The following is a 25,187-nucleotide window of genomic DNA, read 5'->3' on the forward strand; positions in this document are numbered from 1 at the left end:
CGCTCTCTCGCATTTTTCACACTTCCCTCCTGCGACTGTACATGGACACATATACACGTATATATATGCGGCTGTAGTATTGTTGTTATTATTACTATTCCACGCGTATATATAGGTATATGTAGCGCGATTCCCGGCGTGCGCGCGCGCTCGTAAATTAGTCCTTTTTTTTTCTTCCTCCCCGTTGCTGCTGCGCTTGCAGTTGGATGATGATTTGTGGCTAGGGAAACCAGTTCGGATATCACGGGCTCATCCTCTCTTGCCTCTCGTTTCGTGCCCTCCCTCCCTCTCTCGCTCGTTCTTTCTATCCGGCGCGACGCGCGAGAATTTTAGATGCATGCGAATTATAGGGCACGCACGTGTGTGTGTGTGTGTTTTCAGGTAGGAGATGGACGCTTTATACATTTCAAGTGCTGGAATGCGTGTAAGTATCAGCACGACGATGCGGGAGGTTGTGCGATGGTTTTGCTTAAGAAAAATCGATGATTTCGAAAAACAGCGAGCGCACCGGAGGATTGTTATTTTTATCTCAAGTATAGAATTGACTATCAAACTAAACTCATTGAAAATATCTGATAAGCGCGCAAAATCAATAAACGTCACGGCTATAAATGTATGGTTATTAGCGAGGCCCAGCGTGGCTACCGGAGAAAAAAAATCACAGGAGTGAGAGGAATATAAAAAAAAAAAAAAAAACCGGTTACCCGCATACACGTGAGCTCTTTCGATTACTCGCACGGGGATTTGTTGTGTTGTGTATATGTATATACACACGTTTCCGACGCCCACGCGTTTTCGACGCGAGAGTTTAGTGTCCTCGTTTGACTCGATGGCTCTAAGCTACCGTGTGTCCAAGTAAATAAGGGAGAAAGACGCGATGCACGGCATCTTGTAGGTACATCGACTACTGCACGCCTTGACTTTTCTTTTGGATACATGGTAAGTATAAAGAGGGGGCCTTTGTGGGGCAGAGCGACAATGAGGTATACAGCCGCCCTTGTTGATCCCTTTTCTCTCTCCCTGTTTTCTCCGAGAACTAAAGTACAGTATATTACATCATTTTTATGTGTTACGCTTTACAAGTCACGAGGTGCTCCCTTTTTTTTATTGTTGGCTCGCTGAATCGTCTTTACGAGAGTGCCAGGCTCGAGATTTTAGTTTTGGAGGGTGTGGGAATGTAATGATGTTTCGAGAGGTCTTTAAGAAACTGCGTTCGTTCGAGGTGTGCACGTGTTTCTTCTCTGGAATGCGCCCCAGTGACTCTGTTCATCAGCCAATTGGATTACCAAATACGTGTGGTAACTTTTAATGGCCCTCCATCCCGAGCGATATGTTTCGACTTTTTGATGAAAGTACGTATCGAATTTTCACAAACACCACGTTCCCATGACTTGGGTGTTTTGTACTCTCCGGGAAATATTTGTCATTTTCTATGTTGAAATACGTGTATCTGTATCAGCAGGTCGCGTTTTGTTTCTATCGTTGTTTTGTTCAGTTGGATGCTCTATATATGGTACAGGAATGATTACTTGCGAGTGGGGGCTACAAGAACAGATAATTATCCGAGTATTGCAAAAAGTTAGCTACAGAGTGTTAAATCTCTGTAACGGAGTGTGCCTGTGTACAACGTCGATCAAAATTTCGCGTGTGCCGACTTTTTACCATACAGTATTGCGTGTATCAAAGTAGGTGGTGACCTGGTTTCGAAGTAAAAGTTTGTCCCTCGCTCTCGAGTTATCTTGGAAATTAAAATGACGCAGCAGTTTTGATATAACAGACCGTAGGTATAGGTACGTGTGTTTATACAACGATCCATGATGTCACAATGGCCACAAAGAGTTGCTCGAGTTACGTAGTAGAGCTTTGAGAATGGCGTGTTTAAAAAAAAAAGAACGCATATATCACAATGGCCCCTCGTTGCTCGGTGATGTTTTTAATTTACAGATGTAGCTGAACTGCATTGCGGCTTACTTTTTGGCTCTCCACACTTTGATACGGATAAAAAAATAATGATAAGTGACAAAGTTCGCGATTGATTTTTTTTTTCAACTCTTAAGAAAGCAATTTACCTGTACACTGATCAATTTCGTTCGTGATCATTTTTGCCGTAAACTCGTACGTATAAAAAACAACCGTGTACTTACTGCAGCAGCAATAACTTTCTAGGCACAAACGCCGTAAAAGCAAAGTCGCGAGCGCGTGACAATTAATTCGCAAAAAAAACGCTCATAGTGTGTATGCACGTGTACCCAAGTTAGACGATACAATTCGTTTTCTGTGACGGGCAGTCTTTTTTTTTCTTTCTACAATTTGTGTTTTCAATATTCAATATTTTTATGGACCACGTGGTTAGTTAGAAAAGTTTGTTCAAAAAGGAATCACGTGAAAGAATACATCAATGGTACCTAAACACGAGCATCACCAAGGTTTTGCGCACTTTACACAGAAGGGAATTTATTAGATGCGCGAACACATCGATGATCACAAAAGGGAAGGCAAGCTTGCGAGAAAGAAGCCATAATTGCAACGTCATCCATCAGAAATCGAGAAGTTCGCGTAGCAGCAGCTTTTCTCACCTTACGAGCACGCATAGTCCATCAAAGGTATCCATATTGTACACTTTGATGAAACTTGTGGATAGTATCCTCTTCTGGCGTACAAGTGTACTGCTATGATTGATCCAGCAGAGAAAGAGGAAGTTGGCTTTTTTACACTGCTGTATATAATATACGCACCGATAACGAATTTAATGAATCTAGTTTCGTCGACCGGCTGTGCATTGTCGTCGCGCAATTACACTCGGGAGTGAATCGAGCGCCATTGAATTCGTCGATCGTACCGATCGTCGAGTAATTAAGGCGCGAGTTAGATTGATTAGAGGGAAATTGATTCGATTGACGTGTTCCAGCTGTTGCTTTTGTTGATTGCCAGTGGGGAGAGAAGGGGGGAGGGGTGATTTTTGAAATTTAAAATAAATCGAATCGGGGGAGATGCTGATTGCGGGCTCTCCCATTGCGTGTATACCGGGAGGGGAAAAAATTGTAAACGACACGGCAGGCATAGATCGGAATCGAGTCCATACAGTGGCTTGCTCCCTACATATACACACGCTTCGTGCGCCAATCCAATTTGGAATTCCTGCTTTGTTTTTCCCTGACGGTTAATTTTATTAAATTAAATTAGTTCTTTTTTTTTTTTTTTTTATCAAATAATTAAAAAAAAACTACCGATATTATCCTCCAGGTTTTTACCACAAAAAGTTCCTTCGCGCACCACTGGCTATCCATCGACTGGACCGAGACGAAACGTGTTTAACATTCAGCGTCACTGCTGGCAAAAAACGAGGTACGCCTCTCGCAGAGTCGATCGATTTTATCGATTAACATGTACGACAAATCCAACGACGCGTTTCCAGGTGAACCAAACGAAGTAGCGTGTGTTTTAGCACCCCTGGAAAAAAATTTTCCGCGAAAGGGTCCTTTTTAATCATGCGTTAAAAATTTGAACGAATCATATATTATGTACGAGCAATTGTACCCCGAAAACCTCGCGCTTTTTCGCGATTCAAGGAAATCTCGGAGTTACAATATTTACCAGTAGCCGGTCGAGGCACAGAAGACGAAGAAGAGCCAGATACATCAGCCTTCGCGGGCTACTGACATGCACTTGGGGGGGAGGGGGGGGAAAGGTAAAAAAAGATTTAAAAAAAACTTGCTACGCCGTACAGCTACTGTTTCCGCGCTACTGCAGTAGCAGCGAAGAAGAGCCTCGTACAATATTTGCCTTCGACGCTCGTTCATACGTACACGCGAGGGAAAGAGAGGGTGAACGGCCAGATTAGCAGGTGCAAAAGCCTCTCTCGTTCCCCGAGGTGGTGCATTCTGTCAATATTATCAGCGCCATTAGCCACGCGCTAACCGCATCCTGGCCTTTTTTTTCCCTCCCCCTCAAAAATACTCAAAGCTTCTGCCTCGCGTGTGTACTATATGTCGCCTGTTTCAAGAGCAGCAGCGAAAAGTCCGTGAGTGCGCGCTAAACGAATAATCTACATCACAAACGATTCGAGCTGTGCACGCAAACTTGAGGGGGGGCCCGCCGTCTCGCGAACTCGTGCCTCGATGGTAATATGGAGATACGCTCGAATTGAAACGACACACCTGCCATTGGGAAACCCATTCCTTCCGTCTCACATTTTTCCAAACGAGACTCCCCCCCCCCTAACATCCGATGGCTGTCGCGGCAAATTTCACTAGAGAGATAAGCTCACCTATACTCCACGACACCTTCATTTCGGCGACGATTTCGTAGTCTGCACGCAAACACTTTTTCATCCCCAAAATTAAGGGGGAGGGAGGGTAGGACACGCATCGGGCTAACGCGTGGCTCGCATGCACGACGTCCCGCCGGTAGATTAATTGGCTGCGATTGCAATCGGGTCCCGATTTGTCTTAATTTCGGAGCTCGGAGAGCCCATCGGGGCTTTCGAAACTTCTTGGGGGAGCGAGAGAGCTTTCTCTCCTCCCATCACCTCTTCTCCCGCGACGGTATATATACATACTTTTTTTTTGTATATTATAGTGCTCTACGTCCGGCTCCTTTTAATAAGGGCACTACTATGGGCACTTGGCACTTGGGAAAGGGACAAGGAAAGGGATGAGGAGGCCTCCCATTACTGGGAGGGGGGTAGGGGGGAGATTAGGTAATTTTTGCTGCGAGAAGGTCGCCTAAACCCTCCTCGAGGAGCATTGCGTGGTGAAAAAGCACATGTGAAAAATCACAAAGGTACTTGCCCGAAAAAGTCGGGTATATAATATATACACTTATCCGTCTCCCGAGTGCCGCTCGGACGCTTCGCCCTATCGCCCTCTATCATCTCCTCCCCGTTCCGCGGCTGCATGCGGTCTGTAATTTTTCAATCGGAATAAGCCTTTGCTGCCCCTCCCCACCTATACCAACCTATACACAGCTCATGGTGGGTATAAAGGTACATATTATTATCATTATAATTATTTTTCGTTTGATTCAATTTTTTTTTTTTTTTTTTTTTCAATTGCACATCGGATAGTAGCAGAGAGCACGAGTCTATTTTGATAGAGAAGGAACACACATCACGCGTAACACTCCTTACATAAGTAAGTGTATTATAATATGTTCCCATCGCCACCAGAAGCTCAAGCCTCCGGCGAGCCGTCACTCGATAATGGAAAACCACCGAACCTTCAACCCTGAAATCCTCGAGCTTTGCATAGCAAATAGACTATATTACAACTACTCTGTGTGCACAGTATATACATGCTCCGAGCAAACCACATCAGGCCCTTGTAGACGAGCGCGTGTCCCCGACACGTCATCGCCACACCACGAACTTTTGTCTCCCGATCTATTTTGCCCCCCGTGAGTATATACAGTTGAAGCGGGTTGGGATGAACAACGCGTGCGTGCGCCTCTGTCAAAACGATCTCTCCGATCTCTCGTATACTTATATAGTCTCGTGTGGTCGAAGGGAATGCGTTACTGCAGTCGCCGAGCGCGGGCATCAAGAACGCATTAGCGTCAAGTCCAGGACGCGCGGGCCTCTATTTTCTGACACGCGCGCCTCACATCCTCCCGTGTCTTTTTTTTCCATCCCGGGTGTGGATGTTGTTTGGCACTTTTCAATACAAGATACCTATACATGCCCCTATACTCATCGAAACTCCCTTTGACCCACTGCTCTGTTTTCTTTTGTCGTTGGCACGACAGCATACCCTATAGTAAGTTAAAACCGTAGACGCTCGAGTTAAGAATTCTTCGGCCGTACAATAAATTAACATACAATCTATTCTCGATCAAGTGTGCAAAATATCGCCAAGATGCACAATAACCCAAGACGTTCGCGTGTAGATTGTCGACCAATTAAACTCGCGCTTCTGCTCGTTGCAGATGGTATCCATTATTTTTCTCGCTGTATACCTATTTTTCCTCAACTCCGCGGTTGAACCGTCATAAAATTACGTCTCGTTGATGAAATTAAAACAATGGCATCGCCTATACATCGATACATCGGAAAGCTTCGTGTGATACATCCATCCCGGCGATGCGCGTGACATGAAAAATTGGCCTACACACCGCATACCGGCCATTAAGATGAAAAAAGAAAAAAAAAAATCGTCTGCACGACAGTCACGGTCGCCAGATCAGCATACATCTTCGGGAGAGGAGCAAAAGAAGCGCAAACCGGTGTACGTATAGACCCAATATACAGGGGAGAGCCATTAACGACATTAACGCTATACTCCAAGCAAACACGGGGCCCTATATCATCGCGAGCGCGTTCTCTCCCTCTCTCTGCTTTTTTACCACCGCCGCCACCGTCGCGGGGGGAATAATAAACAATAAATTTCGGTGAAATACGGGCGACCGAGCTCTCGAGCTGCAGAAGAGCGCACGACCCATTTGTTTGCGATAAACTGACCCAGCCCCGAAGCTAGTCCGACCCGTCCACTTCCCCTCCCGGCCGATCTCGGTTTCTGCGTGTGCACGCGGCACAAAAGTGCAACCGGCCTTCCTCGTCTTTCCGGCATCATCTTTGCACACACAAAATTTATTGCTCCGGCTATTTTGTTATCACCTCGGCATTGCGAAAATTTTCAAAGAAAAGTATATGTACCTTATACAGTGTGTATACGGGGAAAACACGAGTGAAAAAGCCCGCAAATCCGTCCTCGTGATTTTGCACATCATCCCCGGCGCACCTTTCTCGTGTCTACCGATCCTGTAACCGCTCGAAGGCTACTATATTACCCGTGGGCTCTGGTAACGAGGCGCATAAATCAGGGGCCCCGACTTCTCGGGTTTCCAGCCAAGGCTCCGTTTCTCTCTTTTTCGCCGTGGCAAATCCGCGGCGGCGAGCAAAAAATAGACACCGTCGCCTAGAAGGACCCCCTTCCTTTTTCTTTTCTTTTTTTAATTTTTTGTTTCTACTGTCCCGCTTTTCGGCTTAAGGAAAGGGTTTGCCGCACGAGGGAGGCCCGTGAAAATTCGATTCTCGTTAGCGCCTGTCGGACGGATCTTCCTCGTTCTCCTCTCCTCTTTGCTCGTATACGTATGCTATAGTTTCGCTGAGAATCTACCGAGAGAGAGAAAGAAAAAAAAGAGGGACGGTCATCTGTGGGAATTCTGTAAACACTCGTTTCCGTCATCGATCGACTGCGATTGCCACATGTAGCTGCGGTTTTTTTTCCTCTTCCTATTTTTAGATAGGCCTGCGTTGATGGTTTTCCTGTGAAAAGGATATACCCTTGTTCCTCACAGGGAAGAACCATCTGAAAAAGGCACTTGGGGCACAAAGGCGGGCCATAAAACTCGTACAAGTTAGCCGAAAATGTCTTATCTATTTACTCTGTTGGGCTGTACATATATTATTATATACGTGCAGGTACGTACACAAGTCGTCCGACTCGTCCACCAGGCCCGCGTGCAGGCGCCATAAATTACAAATTCGCCTCGTCTCGTGGAGAGTTCCTGTGTAGCATCTGCCGCACTTACGGTTACCTGCACTGCCAATAAAATCGTTTAGCTAAATCGCAAAAGGAGAAACGAATGTGTACATTCGCACGACAGCGGGAACGAGAAGAGCGTCACGCATGAAAAAAAAAAAAAAAAAAAAAAAAAAAAGGTTACAGGCCCACTCGCGTGCAGCGCGACTAATTACGAGCGTAAGTACGGGGACGACGAATTGATTTTAACGACGCCGGCCGCCGAGGGCTTCCATAGTTGCATCCGAGTTGGCGTCGTAAACTCGTGCGGTGAGCGCGTTATTGACGATAAAAGGAATAAGCCAAGGGCCTCATCTCGTCCTCCTCCGGCGTACAGCAACATGTATAAGTATATACATACGGAGGAGCGGCGCGCGTGTGTCTATTAAGAATGAGATAACCCCCGGGTCTCTTTTTCTCTCTCGCGGTGACGGCCGTTTGTCGTCATAAACGTCAGCCCGGCGCGATAAAGAGCGTGTACCTTGGACGGAAAAAAGAGGAAGAAGAGCCCGAGGAGGACGAAGGAGCGAAAAGATACGAGGACGGTAAGGATTTCAGGTTCAGTCGCTACTGTCCTCTTGTTTCCCCCTATATATTTTTTTTGTCCTTTCGAGCCTCCACCCTAAATCGCGGCATATATCAGTAGGAGACGTCGCCCTGCCAGGTGCTACTCTCGCAGAACGGGTTGAGCAGAAGAAAAAAAAAAAAAAAGGAGGGAGGAAAGGACGAGTGCGTTTCGGGTCCAAGGGGACAGAGAGAACCGAGAGGGTGAGAGAAGAGCTGCTGGGCTGATGACGATGCCGAGTGTACGCAGTTGTTGGTTGGCGCAGACAACGCGCGTCGCCCACCTATTGCCCCGGTGTAAGTGCCATAATTATCCCCCGAGTATGAAAAGCTCGCCCCTGTGCGAAAAGGGGCTATACTTTTTGTCGATTAGCTAATGCTTAAGAGATATATGTGTGTGATGTGCGGGCTCTTTGACAACGGGGGACGGCTCTTGGATTTTTAGATTTTATCGTTGGTTTTGGTACTTACGTGGTGATTGGTTATTGTCATGTGTGCAGTGTGTGTATGAATAATCTTTGGAGAGTTTAATATGTTGGGCAATGTTTGCCAACCTAAATAATTTATTTCACCTTGCGTCCTACACTCCTCGTTTGTATTTGAGGGGCTCCCATTCATCGATATCAATGTATAATAATCATTTTTTATCAATAGACCAGCTATAAATGCGATCGCGTGCTCATACGTTCATATGGTCATGAAAAACTCACAAGTCAATTTAATTGATTTTCAATTGTCCGTTAATTGAGTCGCGGTTATTACTCTCATGTGTGAAAATCAAGGTCTTAAAAAATCATATGTATAAGTACAATTGGACATGACAAAGCTATAGATAGAAATATTTTTTCCAAAGAGAATTATTTTATTTAATTTTCAACAAGTTTTTTGATCGAATTAAATCCTATTTATCCCAAGGCAAAAACTTACCAATGCAAAAAGCATTTTCTTTCTCAAATTTATGATTAAAATGGTCCAGAAATTTCTCACGAGGATTATTCTGATACAATACAATTACTTTTAAACCGAAAAACAGAGACTCATCTATGCATTGGTGCACTTTCTTGTTAGCAACAATCGATTATGTTGGATGTATTAAACACGATTAATCAGTTTCATCCGAATATCGGCAGGTAAATTTTTAAAAGAGTCTGCGTAGGCAACTGTAGACACGCAACCATTAACTATGACCACGCAAATCTTCAAAAACCTTCCAACGGAGGGTCAAAGAAAAAAATGAAAGCTCGATCGTGCGTAAACAATATCCCGGGATGAAAACAGCACTCGTAAGACCAGTTTGCTGATAGAAACTCGGATAAAAGGCATTTACGGCTGACAGCGAGCACTAGAAGCGTCACTCGCGCGGTACTTCCCAAAACTTGAAATCCACATCTATGACGCTGAAAAAAAAAAAAAAAATAAAAAAGGCCAATGCACCGCTTTGACTGCACCGCGTCTCCGATAATAAAACTCGACACGCGCAAAGAACAATGCAGCGCGAAAAAAAGTCGGGCCTCCCGCATCAATGGGCATTCAGCGATGGGAATAATAAAGCTCTCGTGGGAGTGAAAAATGTGCTGGAAAAAAAAAATCTATCATCGAATCGAGAGAGAGAAAAAAAAAAGAGCCATACCTTTGACGCGTACGCATTCCGACGTCCAAATGGCCAATTAGCGGAGGTTCGAGAGGCGTTGCAAAAAGTGTATATACGTACAGAGAGAATTTTCGGCAGGGGTACCCGAGTGTACTTCCACCTGCTCCCCCGCACTTTATTTTTCTTTTTACTTGTCGCTCGATTAAAGAGGCTTATTTACAAATTGGCCCTAAATGCACGAAAAAAATTCGGAAGTTTACCCTCTTTTTCTTTGTTTCGCAAGCAGTGCGGGCTCTTTATTTGATTGGCTCGTTATTGCCAGTCGTTTGGTGTAAACGGGTGCTTGAGGGTTTTTTTGGCCGTGACAGTTATTAGCTTGGATTATTTTGGGAATGCTTTTTTTAAGAGCCTCATTGCTCTTTGGCGCATTTTACGGATTTGGCATTCGTTTCATACGGGATTTATATAGGGACGATTAATTTTTTTTCTCCAACGAAGCGTTTCCAAACATCGACTCTTTAACATGTTAAAACGTGAAAAAAAAAAAAAATTTTTTTTGCCGAAGTTTCTTACAATGTATAGGATGAATTTTTTTAGAGTGAAAATTAATTAGTCTTGCCAAGATCGGTCAACTTTTTTAGTGCTTAAATGCAAATAAAACAAATGTCTACGATTAGGGAGTAATACATCTCCAAAATTCAAGAAAAATTCAATAAATGTTAATGAATCCAAGTCAGAAAAGTTGTCAAATCGTATTAGCTTCGTACTGAAACTTGAAAAAAAAAAAAAAAAAAAATTAGTACTCTGAATACCTCAATAAAATATGCGTACACTACTCCACCTTCAAATACTTCCTTATTCATCACGAGCTTAATTTTGCATAATCCACAAGTCGAATCCGTGAATGTATAGCTACGGCAGAAAGTTTCTGGTTTATCGATCGCCATCGAAAGTCACGGGTAAACTGTCTTCTTAGCGATACGATAATTTGTAACCGGATAAATGAGGTATCGACTTTGTTAAGTAAAAAATACTCGATTTTTGCAGACTAGCACGTAATCGGAAACCCATGACGTTTTTCAAAGTATAATCTGCGAAAAACGTGATCAAGTTTCGCAGAGAGAAATTTGTTCAAATAAAAATTTTAAATACCCATTCACGTTATATCTCATAACAAATTTGACTATTTAAAACGTTATAAAACCTAAAGAAATCTCACAAAACTTGCGACAAATTCAAATATTGTTCTACTTAACAAAAATTAGCTAAATTATCACTGTTTCTGCTGTCGCCACATACCACGAGCTCTTGATTAGGCTACGCATTAATTAGTCAACCTACGATTTGCAAAAGCTGAAACGAAAAGAAAAAAAATAATAAAAATAAAAAAACAGTCTGCCCCACAAATGTTGACTTTAGCCATGTGTACAAATACATATATACATATACATACGACACACGCAAGTGTCACAGGCCCCCGCGACACTTAATCAAAATCTGTCGCACGCACAATTTAATCTTGCGGAAAAGATCATTATCAATATGATATACATCGGCGCTCTCTCGCTCTCTAGCTCTCGACCGATGCGGGATCGCGAGCACGTATATATATATATATATAGTGTCCTGCAAAAAAGAAGCGAGTTTAAAATTAGCATTATCGTGTATTTCTCTCTCTCTCTCTCTCGCGTACTGATGATTAATATTTGATACGAGTGTGGTACTGGCATACAAGAGCGAGAGCGATTCTCTGTAGCTTTTGGGCCGATTGTTAATTTTTTGTTTAAAATTTAAAATTTATGATAAATCAAAGCATGCGAATGTTAAAATTTATTTATTCGCGTACTGTCGACAGACTCGATTACTTGTCCATCGGATTTTCAACAGATAGGCCAGAGTAAAGTTCTCGTGCGATCGTTTCATTCCAACGATTTTGAGTAAAATAAAGAATTAAAAAATAAAATAAAATAAAACGAAAACGGAGTGGAATTGCCATATCGTCAGCGAGTCCAAATTCAATCATTAAACAGAGTTTACCTCGCTGGGTGGCTTTGCCGTCCGCTCCCCCCCCCCAGCTTTTTCTCCCGTCGCGCTTCGTACGCATTCATTTGACCACGTTACTGGGTGCAGAGCGCAAAAATGAGAGAGAGAGAAATAGAGTGATTCGCGTTTGGATCGCGGGTGCGCGTGCAAGGCAGCCCTTTTAAATCGAAAATACGACTTGTACATGACAAACAGCGCGTTTATGCGCGGAACTATGGAATATTTATTGGCTCAAATGAATGGGCTCGCTTCGCTCTTTTGCGCGCGAGTATACATATACATACATGTATATTCCTGCAGGAGGGATACGGGTGCACTCGCTGCGGTGGACTTCGTTTCGAAACGAGCCGCGAAAATGGCGACAACCGAGAGCGGTACTGCTATTGTCGTTTCACTACGTAAATGTACCTATACTTGAAAACTCAGTATATACCAGTTTGGAAGCTTGGGAGTGTTGGAAACTTGGTTATTCGTTCGTACCTCAGGAGCTTTCATCAGTAGAACCTTAGTTACTCTTAATCTCAGAAAAAATAGGACGGAGCTTTTTTAACTGCTTACAAGAGTATGAGTATCGATGTTTTGCAAAAATAAAAATATCGATGCTACAGTTTATGTACAAAGTAGCATCGATTGCAACTCGAAGAATTTGACATTACTCGCAGTGCAAGGCAATTACCAGGAAATCATCACCCATATCATAGACGCATTTTCATAAAAAAAAGGAGCAACACGAAAAAAAAAAAAAAAATGAATAAATAAGCGGCACGTGCGATTGGTTCTTTTGCCCTGTACGTGTACAACTGCGATACTGTTTCATCAGAGCGTATAGACGGAGAAGAACACTTGCGGGTCACCACGAGAGTCGAGAAATCGCGCGCGTGACTCCTGCATCATCTATGACTGCAAGGCCTCATGCCGGCTGACGAAAATCGTGCCCGTGCATCTCTTTAAGCTCGTCGTCGTCGTCCCCTTGCCACGCAGTTTATACATATACGGTATGGCACTCGTAAGAGAACATGGCGTAGAATAAAAGAGAGAGAGAGAGAGAAAGAGAAAAAAAGAGAGAACAAAGGGACAAGCTGCGAAATTAAAAGTCTCTTCTGCGTAATAGCTCTCCTGTCCCGAGTACGAGCACTAGCGTGCATTGCGTATAAATACGTACGTAAGTGAAAATTAATATGGACGAGAATGATGGTCGGAGGAAAAAAAAAAAAAAAAAAAATAGAAGAAAAAAACGAGCTGTGAAGGGGATGGATGATTGTGAAGTGGCTCGGGGTTACCGTGACTGATCTTGATTATTTAAATTAATCATTTAAATAATAATAAAAAGACATTCGTGATTTAATTTGCGATAATACCAACCATTTAATTTTTCATCATAAGAGCACTGTAGTGGTAATGAATGACAATAGTGAAAATAAAGATAAAAAATAATAATAATAATTTGGCGTAAAATTAACTAATTAATAATTACCATGTAATATAATGATTTACGAGAGAGACGGATAACCAATATTCTATATCGATACATTTATTTTTTATATTTATCGTACTGTGTCACGTTACTTGCTTCTCTAAACTTTATATTTTCTTTGTGCTATACACATGACATTTAGTTCACTCCCACTTTGGCTTCATAAGCACGTCTACTATTGTATCTCTCGATCGTAAATCGAAGTGTTAGCGACTCAAACTATATTTACAAGGGTTCTTCTTTTTCTTCATTTCCTTTTGCTTCTTCAACACTTGTGATTTCGATTTTCCGAGCAAATGAATCAGCCGATCAACTTTAACTCTCTTTTTTTTTTTTTATTCCATTGTTATCGTAAGTGAGGTATAGGTATTGTTTATTATTCTAGTAAAACAAATGAAACGGACGAGTGATAAGTGTCTTTTTGCTTTTTATTTGCTTCAGCGTGCGTTTATATATGTATACATATTTGACATAACATCTAGTGTAGTCGTTTATAATTTTAATAATTTTTTTTATTTATTTTTTTTTGTTTATTTCCCTTAACAAATTCGATCGTTTCGCATGTAGTTTTTATTTGTTTGTAAATTTTCAGATCGCGTTCGGGCACATATAGATACATAATTTATATACACATATTATATGAATTCGTTTGTATAAATATTTATAAATATATAGAAGTGTGTGCGTGTGTGCGCTGACTCACGTGAGCTTGTATGTATTTATATATATTTATATTGAAAGATTATATTGCCCTGAAGTAAAATCAGAGAAAACAAAAAAAAACACGAGAACGCATCCGAAACTTCGTTTAACTTGACGCGCGTTTTACATAATAAATACTACGAGTAATGGTCGCCATGATACCTTTCGCTCAAAGAAAAAAAAAAAAAAAGAAAAAAAAAATGATTTACGCTCAATCGTCACGTACATTCGGTCGTTCACACCTTCGACATTTGCACTTTTTTACTATACGCTGTGCTTCTCTTAGATCTTGGTATTCTCTTCACCAAATTCATTTTTTTTTTTTTATTTATTTTTTTTTAATATGAGGTTTATGGAGGCTCGCGCGGCACGTCGGAAAATATTTCACGCTACTTTGGAAGGAAGTAGAGCTAAAAAAAAACGAAACAAATACCTTAATTTTTTTTTTATCTGTAATAATAATATATACACTCGGAAATATAATACACATCTATTTTATGTTTACACAGTTTTTGTTTCTCGTTTATATATATATATTTATTTATTTATTTATATATAAATATTATTTACAATCGTATACTAACTTTTGACCGTTGGAGGAGGATTTTTGATATGAAAATCTATTTTTTTTTTCTCTCAAGCAATTTAAAATTATTGAATTGTTAATTTTTGACTCAAGATCTGCAACGCATCAGTCTTGACAGCATGTGCACATCTCCGTCATTTAAATAGCACCAAAAAGAGAGCAATGAAAATGCTGACTCGAAAAAAAAAAAAAAAAAAAATGGTTCAAATAAAATTTTGCACTACTAATCGAAAACAATAAACCATCCCCCTTCGGATTTCGTTTCCTCAACACGCAAGAATCTACGAACTCATGTATACTCTTCGCACGATAATTCTTTCTTTATCACAGTGGTTATTTGAGGAGAACGAGTCTACCCGTATACTCGTCAACGAATCACTGAGCATCAATATATATTTTTAATTTTAATTTTTTCTTCGTTACGTCACTTTTGCAACAAACGTTCGTAACTGTAAGAAAGAAAAACAAGAAACCAGTTTTTTTTTCTACTTTTCTTTTTTATACTCGAGAGGAAGCGCGCGAGCGAACAAGACGATAATATTGTTTTTTTTTCTCCAAAACTATTACACTGTTTCCATTTCCATGATTGTTATTTGATGGCCTTTTATCGAGCGATGGTACATAATCAATTTCCCTTATTTTTATGAAATAAAATGTAAACGTAATAATAATATCTCAATGTTACATATACAAAAATATATTTTACAAAATGTACAAATAATACTAAACGTTAATATATATATATATATAGATTTTTTTTTGTATGTCGTACCAATTAAATAATAAATTTCATCGAGCGCTTCACTCGCGCGTTCACGAACATAATTTTAATTTTCACCGGTCCAACGTTTGCCCCGGCTCACTTTTTTCACTAGTTGGAAAAAAAGCACGAGCATTTAAATAAAAAGTAACCTTTATGCTCTTTTTTCTTCTCTTGGAAAAAAGGACGAAAGAGGCAGCAAGAAAAAGGCGTATACGTGGGGATCTCACGGAAGCGCCACCAAACGCCGCCGCGAAAACGTCGAGAGCCCACGAGATGGATACTTTTGGTGATTAGCCGAGTAGAGAAAAGTCTTTTATCATCGTATAAAATGACTATACTAATATATCGAAAGAATGTGCGGGTGTAATGGTATTTGTCATTTATGGTAAACTATTAAAAAGTGTACAGTATCGCAGTCTCAGCAAATACAAATCGATAAACATTGCTGGGACTGCAAAACGTGTATGTATTGGATTCGAAAACTTTTGGCTATCATAGTTAAAAGACTTTTCTCTCATCTTCAATACGAACAAGTATCAGAGTGTATTCGTATCGCAAGCATATATAAAAGTAGTTGCACAACAAAATTTCAATCGCAATAATAATAATAATGATTAATGATGTAAAATTAAATAAATAAATAAAAAAAATACAGCCAATACAAACTCAAGGTTGTGATGATAAAAATTTAGCGTCCAAAAAAAAATTTGCGGCTAAATGTGGTTTTGTTCTCGGTGATATTGATTGATGTGAGGCTCTGTAGTAGGTCTGTGCTTAGTTCATCGATGATGCTTGCCGATCCCAATTCGTGTCCCAACTCGAGCGTGTTTCTGAATAATTCTCGTTTTCATATCTGTCGTATCTCCTTGAGAATGTGTTATCTCCTCGCTGGCTCGTGTGTCTGTATGTTATATATCTTTATTGTATTTTTCCGGTGCGTCCTAGGATTTTCACGTGTGGCAAAAACCCCCGTGTTTCGGAAGCAACGGCGAAGACGGCGGCGGCGGCGGCAGCGGCTTTTCCCGCGGGCCCCCACGTGTTTGTGCAATTAAGCAAAAATCGAGCTTTTTGCTTGCTCTCTTTCTTTTTGTTACTTTTCGTAATAGTTATCTTTTTCTCGTTATCCGTGTCTGAGTCAATTTCTCGGGAGCTCAGGCCTCGTTCATCCATCCGTCCTCTAAGCTATCCTACGGGGTCAGTTATATTCTGCGTTAGGTAATGGAATTTTGGTTTTTGCTTATTTTTTTTTTTCTGTGAGTTAGAAGTACACGTATAGCACGCGAAAGTATACAAAGAAAGAATTCAAAGTGAATGCTACGGCGTGTGGTATTATCGTTTCGTTCATCTTGCGAGAAAATAAAACAATAATCCTAGAATCCCAGGTTTGATGGAGGTAACCAAGACACGCGTGCTAATCAGTCGCCGTCGGATGGTGCACAAAGAGACCGGATGTAATTTTACCAAAAGTGGTTTTTAGAAGAAAATTGACAAAAATCAGAAGCTGTGAACTAACTATTCTGAATTTGATGCCGAAAACCATTATTTAAAAGCACCGCTACAAATGCACGTTAACGTTACTCGTAACGATTATTCTTCATTCCGATCTCTTTGTGTTAAGACGTTGCCGACTGTCTCTTCCGAGTTCACTCGTTTTTTTAAATCAGCATGATAGAATTGCACTTGAATAAAACGAAATGCTGTACCAATAATGTATCTGATGCGCAATGAACTACCACAAGCAAACAGTTGGGATTATTGCCCTTGTTGTAGCCATGTAGCCATAAACATTTCGATTACAGCATCTCGTTTCGAGAGGATAAAGTTTTTCCAATAGTAGTCAAAGAGAGGAAAAAAATTCTTCTGAAATAGGACAGCGAAGAGTAAGTTTGTATAAAGATGTATTCTTACATATGGGTTAGAGGTGGCATGACCGACTGATGCTGTCCGAGGGAGTCAGGCGACGGTCCAGGCGAATACACGTTGTGATGCTGCATGGCGTTTGGGTCCATGTACATTGAGATCATTTGCTGGAAACTGTTGTCCTGTTGTTGTTGCTGCTGCTGCGACTGGGTCATGTACTCCCTCTTGACTTGGGGTCCACTCGTCGAGTTTGGCCCACTGGGCGTGGGCGTGTGTATGCCCGCGCTAGCCGGACTCGTGGGCTCGCTCTTTATACTGCTGCCCGACGGGCTGTGACTGGACATCTGGGAGCCAGGCTGGGCCTGATGGTAGGGTGAGGGCGATCCACCAGGAACCGTCGTCGTTGCTGCAGACCCATAGCCGCCGTATCCGTTGATGTAACTGTTGAGGGGCGAGGGACTACCACCGCCTAGCTGATGACCCATGTCGTACCTGGGATAGCCAGCTGCCGCGGCTGCTGCAGCAGCATTCATGTGTCCGCTGTAGTGCTGCTGGTAAGCGGCCGTCGGGTCATGCATCATCGCATACCCGTTGGGCATGTAGCTACTGGGCATCTGATAGACCTCGCGACTGACTTGTTGGGATCCGGCACTGTTACCGACCTGCCGTTGATGCTCAACCCCAAGCATTCCTCCAACGCCGGCTACACCACCGGCAAGCGGAAACTTGTCCTTCTTAAGCAGAGTCTTGGTCTTACGTCTTGGTCGGTACTTGTAGTCTGGATGCTCTTTCATGTGCACAGCCCGGAGCCGCTTGGCCTCGTCGATGAACGGCCGTTTTTCCGACTCACTCAGGAGTTTCCACTCGGCACCGAGTCTCTTTGAAATCTCGCTGTTGTGCATCTTCGGATTTTCCTGAGCCATTTTCCTACGCTGTCCTCTTGACCACACCATGAACGCATTCATCGGCCTCTTAACCCGGTCGAGGTTGTTGTTCTTGCTGGTGCTGTTATTGTTGTTGGGTGGCTGATGCGACTGGGACTGTTGTTGTTGTTGTTGCTGCTGCTGTTGTTGGTGTGGGTGATGCTGCGGGGGCTGCTGTTGCTGGGCACTGATTTGCTGCTGTCCCAACGAGTGCATCGATTGGCTGTGTTGCTGGCTGTGGGCCTGTTGTTGCTGGGCCTGCTGCTGAGCAGCCGCAGCGGCAGCATGCATCGAGGCGTAGTGGTGCTGAGTCGCCTGATGATGGTGCTGCTGCAATGAGAGGCTGCCGAGACCACTGCTGGGCGGACTGCCCGACAGGGATGGGCTGTGTACGAGGGAACCCAAAGCTCCGTAGGACGAGACGACGCCCGTGTGATGGCCCATGGGCGAGACGCCCTGATGGGGGTGCGGTGGCATCTGGCCGTGCAGGCTGCCGCCCTTTAGGTCCGTCTCCATCGTGAGCATGTCTTCCTGCTCCCTGTGCCCGTACAGCTTGACTGACTTTTGTTTACAGACCTGGGGCACCGTAACAAGTTATCTCCTCCTCACCGCAGGAGTCCACCTGCCTGTTGTTTAGTACTGGTTACGACAGCGTTCGCCACGCTATCGAAGATGCTGACACTGATGACGGGCAGTGGGGTACTCTTCTTCGAAGATGTCTTAAGATGACCGCAGTTGTTCGTCACGCGAACTTGGAAACTTTGTGTCCTGCGCACGAGACATTAAGGGCCACTTGTCTCGGATCAGTGATTGCGAAGTACAACACCACGAGAGTCATTCGATTAATGATCGTGAATCAGATCGGTTAATGTTCGCACACGGTAGAATATATTTCCGCACAATCGCGATACAATGTTTCTTTTTTAATTGTTCCACGAAGGTTCAAAACCATTGGCGAACAACTTTTATATGTAACAACACAATCGTTATATTGTTATCATCGAGAACTGTGACTGTTGCTCGTGGACAAGTTCGTACTGATTTATTTGTTGCACAAACAGGTCCTGGAACTCCTTGCGCAAGGCGAGGAGAGACAGAGCGAGACAAAGAAACACACGACCGTCCCTCACAGAGTCCGAACCAGAACTGAAATGCACACTGTCACTTTTGCCTCTTGCAACCTTCTTGGCAGCACGGCGCGCGCGTCGCCCGAGAGAGGAAAAAGGACAGAGGATTCTGGCCTGTTTGTACACGCTCCGTCCCTCTCCTATCCTCGTCGCTTGCTGACTGGTTAGCTGGCACCGCACGCTTCGACGAATCGCGTGTACCCGTTGCGCGCGCTCGTTCGAATCGAATTTCCTTCTCTTTTTTTTCTACTCGGATTCCGGCAACTCGATTTCCGATTTCTGCACTCCCGTTTTCTTGCTACTCTTTCTATACAAGGTACATGGGCTCTTTCAACACTGCTAATTTTTGTGTACTCTATTGAACACAACGATTTAAAAAGCTTGTATCAACTTGTATTATATTTTTCGTGGTCAAGATAGCACTGATAAAAATTGAAGACAAACCGCGGAGGGGCTGACTCCGGTGCAGCGCTCCACTCTCGACGAAAGAACAGAACAGTCTGATCATTCGAAGTTCTAGCCTCGAGGTATCCACATACACTTTTTCCCCCCACGCACTTCTCTCTGCACAGTTTGAGCCTTGTCTCGGTCGTTTCCTGCAGGCGCGCGCGCGAGCTTGTCTTTCCCCCCCTCCTCATTCCTCGCCATCGCGTTCCCTGCAAGCCTTCGGTATTCTCCTCTGCATCGACCATCCCCACCCACTAGAACTTGCGGCGCTTCGCACTAGAATCCCCCCTCCACCTCGTGGCTCAGGAGTTCGGCGAATGCGCAGAAGGGTACGGCTGAACGAGCGTACCTGCCCTGGCAAGTCGATCGATTGGATGCGCGTGCCTGCCATCATTGCGCCCGGCCAATGGCTAGTCGACGCTTGGGAGCCACGAGGCGGAGCTTCACCGTGTCTGACGTCAAGAATTCACGAGCGACCTCTAGCGGGACGGCCTATCGAGCGACGGCTTCTGCCTACGGCTGTCTTTCTGGGAAGCGAAATAGAGAGCGCCAATACGCCGGCCACCCGGCTGACACGCGTTTTATTGTTTTTTTTTTTTCCCTCTTTTTTTTAACCCTTTTTTTTATTTACGAAGCGATGAGAGCGAATTTCAGCTACGCACGGGTAGCAAAGCATTTATATTTTTTAATTTCCAAAGTTCGTCATTAAACTCGTCAGTGAATTTGATAAAGTTAATGGAATCATTTTCGTAAAGGGGCATGATGTAGCTACTGTATTGCATGATGCAGAATAGGGCACTGTGGTCTAGTTCCAAATTTCTTGTATTAACTTGATACTTTAGCAACCTATTCTCAGTTTGTTTCCACATGTAAAAATTAGGTATTCTTTTGGTCTGTGATGAGTTTCCAACATTTTTTTTTCACAAAATTTTGATGTAAAGCTTCACACGTAAAAATTTTGGCAAACATAGCCAAGTCTTTGTTCTATAAGAAGACGGTGATAACGCGACTTATGAGATTAAATTTTATAGTAATGAGACTAGCTACTTGGTATTCACTTACAAATACAGTTCTCCCATTGTTTTAGATTACTATACTATAGTTGCATTTATTGTGGGATAAAAATTGTATTAAAATTTAAAGAAACTAACAACTACTAGTCGAAATTTCACTCAACAAATTGATCGAGTAGATAGAGCATAATAGAGCGTATTATCTGAAAATAAAATTTAAATCTAAAAATATAAAACTAGTACGATTTAATCTATCGTAGCAATGAATTTTATGAAATTGGATACTTATATTTTTACGCAGCATTTCGTCTTTTCACTCGGTGGCTTTGAAAACGTACGTTCAACTGACAAATATTTGACACATATTCCACAAATGTCTGTGCAAACACAGCTCTTCGAACCGTAACAACCGTGACTGTATGTGTGCAAACAACGTGGTTTTTTCAAATTATCTATAACCCGCCCATGATTATCTAACATGTGTTTAACGAAGATAATCGTGTTTTGCTGGAAAATTTTCAGATTTATATTTGATTGCCAAAATTATAATAATAAATTAGGTCTGATAAACTGTTTAAATGTATGCTGCGTAACTTTCTACCTCAAAAATTGTTCAACTTACAGCTTATCATATACGCTCAAGTCAAATAAAAAGGCAAATCTTCCATAATTGTCGAATTTAAGCTGATAGGAAAAAAAAAAAGAGAAATTACCATCGAAAAAAATAAAGAGTTACTTTAAGCCAAGTGTATATAATCCATCACTTACGATTGTTTAATTAGATTATTGAACTTTTATTGAACATCAAACACCCCCACGCGTAATAATACAGTTTGCACATAAAGTCCGCACGAGTGCCCGCGAATAACGGCTGAAAATTGTTGAGCAACTCTTTTTTCACCGATATCAATATCACCAAAACAAATCTCTATACACGCATGGCATTCAGAGACGGAATGATAAAAGAATCGAAGGAAAGGAAGCACGCGAGCGGATTAATGAGCACACTTTACAGCCTTGCAGCAGCGAAAGACGGGTACAAAAGAAACGGGACGGGTCCCGAAGAGGAGAGTCTTCCGAACTTTTAACCCTTAGCACATATATAATATGTACGCTGATATACGCATTCCCAGAAAAGATATTATACCTACGGCAGGGGCGCACAAGACAAAGTGCGCGGAGCAAAGAAAGAAAGAACCGCATCTCGTCAAAGCCATTATTAAATACGCGTAGGTACTAAGAATCTGCCCACATGTTTGTAAGTATCTCTGTATGCGCATGTTGTACGACGATCAAAAGATCGCGGGTGCTCGCACAAAAGGGGCCGCTATCACTCCTCCGTTGCTCTAGCTCACTTTCCCCTTCGTTGTTTGTCCAGGACAAATTTTCGAGATACGACTTCTTGCATTGTACTTCTTCTCCTTCTTGAAGCATAGAAAAGGTAGGAAAAGAAAAAAAAAAAAAAAAAATAGGGAAGCGGGTGGGAACAAAACGATGAATGGCAAACGTCACTTAAAGTCTTCTTTTCGCCATTATCACGCTCAGTTTGATCCATTTAGTCTCGCAGCTCCCGCGTACATCTCCTATACGTACGCGCACGCAGTCCTATATGTATACATCCTTGCTCCTGCCAAAATCCGCGTCTCGACGAATGCCTTTCTTCACGAAAGAAAGGCGCAGACTTTCTTTTCACCCCCTGCATCCCTATACCAATACATACAAGACCTGTTGCGGTGGCTCGTGGCACTCGTATATATCCACACGTACCAACGCACATGTACATACATATTAACACACGTGCGCATATTATATACAAACATACCCCATAAAAACGCACACACCGTTCGGTAATAATGGAAGAATGCGTCGTATAGATAATCATAGAGCCATGCAGAAGTCGCGCTCCGCTCAAGAATGATATACTTACTTGACAAACGAAGGAGGAGAGAAAGAAATATAAGATTCGGTGCGCGTCGGAGAGAGAGAGAGAGAGAGAGAGAGAGAGAGAGAGAGAGAGAGAGAGAGAGAGAGGGCTCTTTCACATTTTTGGGCGTCTCGGGGAGGAGGGGCTTGCACTTGAGAGAGCACACATGCGAGGAGAGTGGCCATCATCACCGCTCGTTTCGTGCGGTTGTAACAAGACGCTGCTGTTTGTGCACGGTGCGGTAAGGAGCGCCATCGCGAGGACACGCGAGGAAGCAACCGAGGAAATGGCTACTTTTCTTCAATGGTTTTTTTCTTTTTTTTTTTTTTTTCCCCCCAGGAATCGATCATTTTTGGTTTTTTGTGCAATTACATAAAATAATCTAATCAAATAGCCTCAGGTGGTAATATTTTGCGGAATTCATCGTTCATACAACGCTTTGTCGGTCCGAAAAAGGTGTGAAATTAAATTTCACGTACAATAGAAAAAGGTATTCAATGGCTCAAGTCGAGAATTCAATTAGCTAACTAGATCTTTTTGTGCGCAAATAGACAGACGTGAGGGTAAGTACCCGATATAATGTCAAAAGAAACGTCAACAATGGAACCTGAATGGAAAGTAAAGTTTTCTCGGCCGTACAAACCGCAATGTAGTTCATCGTTGTACAGTATATACACGTATAGTAGTATGAGCGAGCGAAATAAAAAGTAACTATATGTTACAAGCGAATGAATGGCACGGACCGACTTTGGGCGCATTGTGTGCCACTGCTATACATATATATGTATATACATATAAAAGCTATAGAGTGACGATGACCGATCAGTCGCGACGTGTTTTATGCCCGCGATTCGGCGCAGACTCACTTTTCTTTCACTTACTCACTGCAGAGTCTTTACAAGATACTCACAGGTAAGAAGTGATTTTTTTTTTTTTTTTTTTTTCACCTGTTAATCGTAATTGATTCAGGAGATTTTACACTTCGTTTTCCCTGTTATTATGCAGTCATATATAGGCGCGCAGGAATCATAATTTGATTACATGATAAAATTTCGTATAGGTGTGCTTCAAAAATAATCGATAGTTCAAAAGAAATGTAATTGTAATTAAAGGAGTCTGTACTTACCACAGTCAAGTGCAGGTAAAACGTCATCATCACTCCAGCTGTATATACATCCAGGGCAGCCAGTTCGCCTGAAACAGACGGAGGAAAAAATTTTTGAATGAAAAAATCAAGGGTCGACCTACTGTGGCGCAAAGCACAGACAAAAGAACGAAGGGCGAGTAAATAAGAAAGAAACGCCTTGGCGAATCGAGCGGAGGGTCGATGCTCCTATTATTCTCCACTCGCGATTTTCCCCGCGATGGAAAGAGAGAGAGAGCCACAAGTGGCACATGTAAGTAAGTGGATTGATAGACCGACTGCTCGTGTACGTGCGTACATATGAACTTGGACAACTCGAAAAAAAAGACGCTTATGCGGGCCGTTGGGGGGGGGGAGGATAAGTTTATACAATAAGTAACGCGCAACAATACACGGATGCATATATAAATATAGTTGGAATGGGGTGAGGGTGGGTGGGAAGCTATTGTGATTCAAATCAATGTTTGCGCCGACGTGTAGACGCTATCTCGATGGTTTTTCTTCACATATCATGTTTGGGTATGCGTGTACACGACGTACGACATCATCGTCACTCCTTGTTACGCGCTTCGATGTATATAATATAAATATAATATACGGGTTGGTTTCTATACATATATATTTCTTGGTATATGCATTTATACGGCTAATATATAATATAGTTAAAGGCTTCGTGGAGCGGGACTTTCCTGTTGGGATATGGCACGGCTAAGTAATATCGAGAATATTTATTTATGCTAATACGGGCACGGCGAAGAAAAGGAGGTTTGAAAAACTTAACTTATACGGAGGTCATTGGGTTATACACACGCTCGAGTGTGCGATAGGTGCATTGCATTATCTTCACCGGACAGCTCGAGACCGACAAAACTCGCATTTGTCATTTTCAGAAGGATGAATAAGTATTCTTTTTCACGCGGTACAATTCTTTGCCCACTCGAGGGGTCCCGGCACACGTGCGCATGCTAACGAAAAACAATCCACTAAAGGCGAGATGGTGATGAAAATTTTGTTTTTCAGGCAAGACTGACGTAAATAATACACACATGCAAGAAATAATTAATGTGACGCAGCTAATTCGATGTCACACCCACTCACGTTAATTGCGTGAGTCAGGCGGATAATTTGAATTCGATACATCATCACCAGGACAATGAGGGACACACAACAAGAAGCAACACATCGGCAGCTCGTGGCTCTCGGGCAGACGCTATCGTGTTATTATTCAAAATGGCACTCCAGACGCGTCCTTGCATACGAATTAGTCCAAAGGTACTCTACGTATGTGTGCGTATATATACGCCAACCTACACCGAGAAAGAGCCAACGGCGGACGCCCCCGCGTGGTATATATTAATGTGTAGATAGACAAATCGTGGAAAACATTGCGCTTTTCAGAGGGGCACGAGATACCGCAGTCAAATGTACATTGCCACGTATAAGTGATCGTACAATAAGCTCTGCCCAACTTTAGACGGTCGAACCTTTATTTGCATGTACGTAAGCGTA

At 42.6% G+C, this 25,187-nt stretch overlaps 1 protein-coding gene across 2 annotated transcripts in view; it reads right to left on the minus strand.

The window, feature by feature from the left end:
- SoxN (SRY-box transcription factor soxNeuro) overlaps positions 1-19,564 on the minus strand; it is a 106,419-nt gene extending 86,855 nt beyond the window's left edge. Inside the window, exons 1-2 of one of the 2 annotated variants that reach the window (XM_014362772.2) lie at positions 17,149-19,564; positions 15,907-16,427 (exon numbers count right to left, since the gene is read on the minus strand). In XM_014362772.2, coding sequence (XP_014218258.1) covers positions 16,418-16,427; positions 17,149-18,548 — 1,410 coding nt within the window. In that variant the 5' untranslated portion in view covers positions 18,549-19,564 and the 3' untranslated portion in view covers positions 15,907-16,417. The remainder of the gene's footprint in view (positions 1-15,906; positions 16,428-17,148) is intronic. The other variant, XM_014362771.2, reaches the window with a different exon arrangement.
- Between the last annotated feature and the right edge of the window lie 5,623 nt (positions 19,565-25,187).

Source organism: Copidosoma floridanum, unplaced genomic scaffold, assembly GCF_036245765.1.
Source record: "Copidosoma floridanum isolate Cflo_tuat_1 unplaced genomic scaffold, Cflo_Japanese_pri ptg000032l, whole genome shotgun sequence".
Taxonomy (NCBI): Eukaryota; Metazoa; Arthropoda; class Insecta; order Hymenoptera; family Encyrtidae; genus Copidosoma; species Copidosoma floridanum.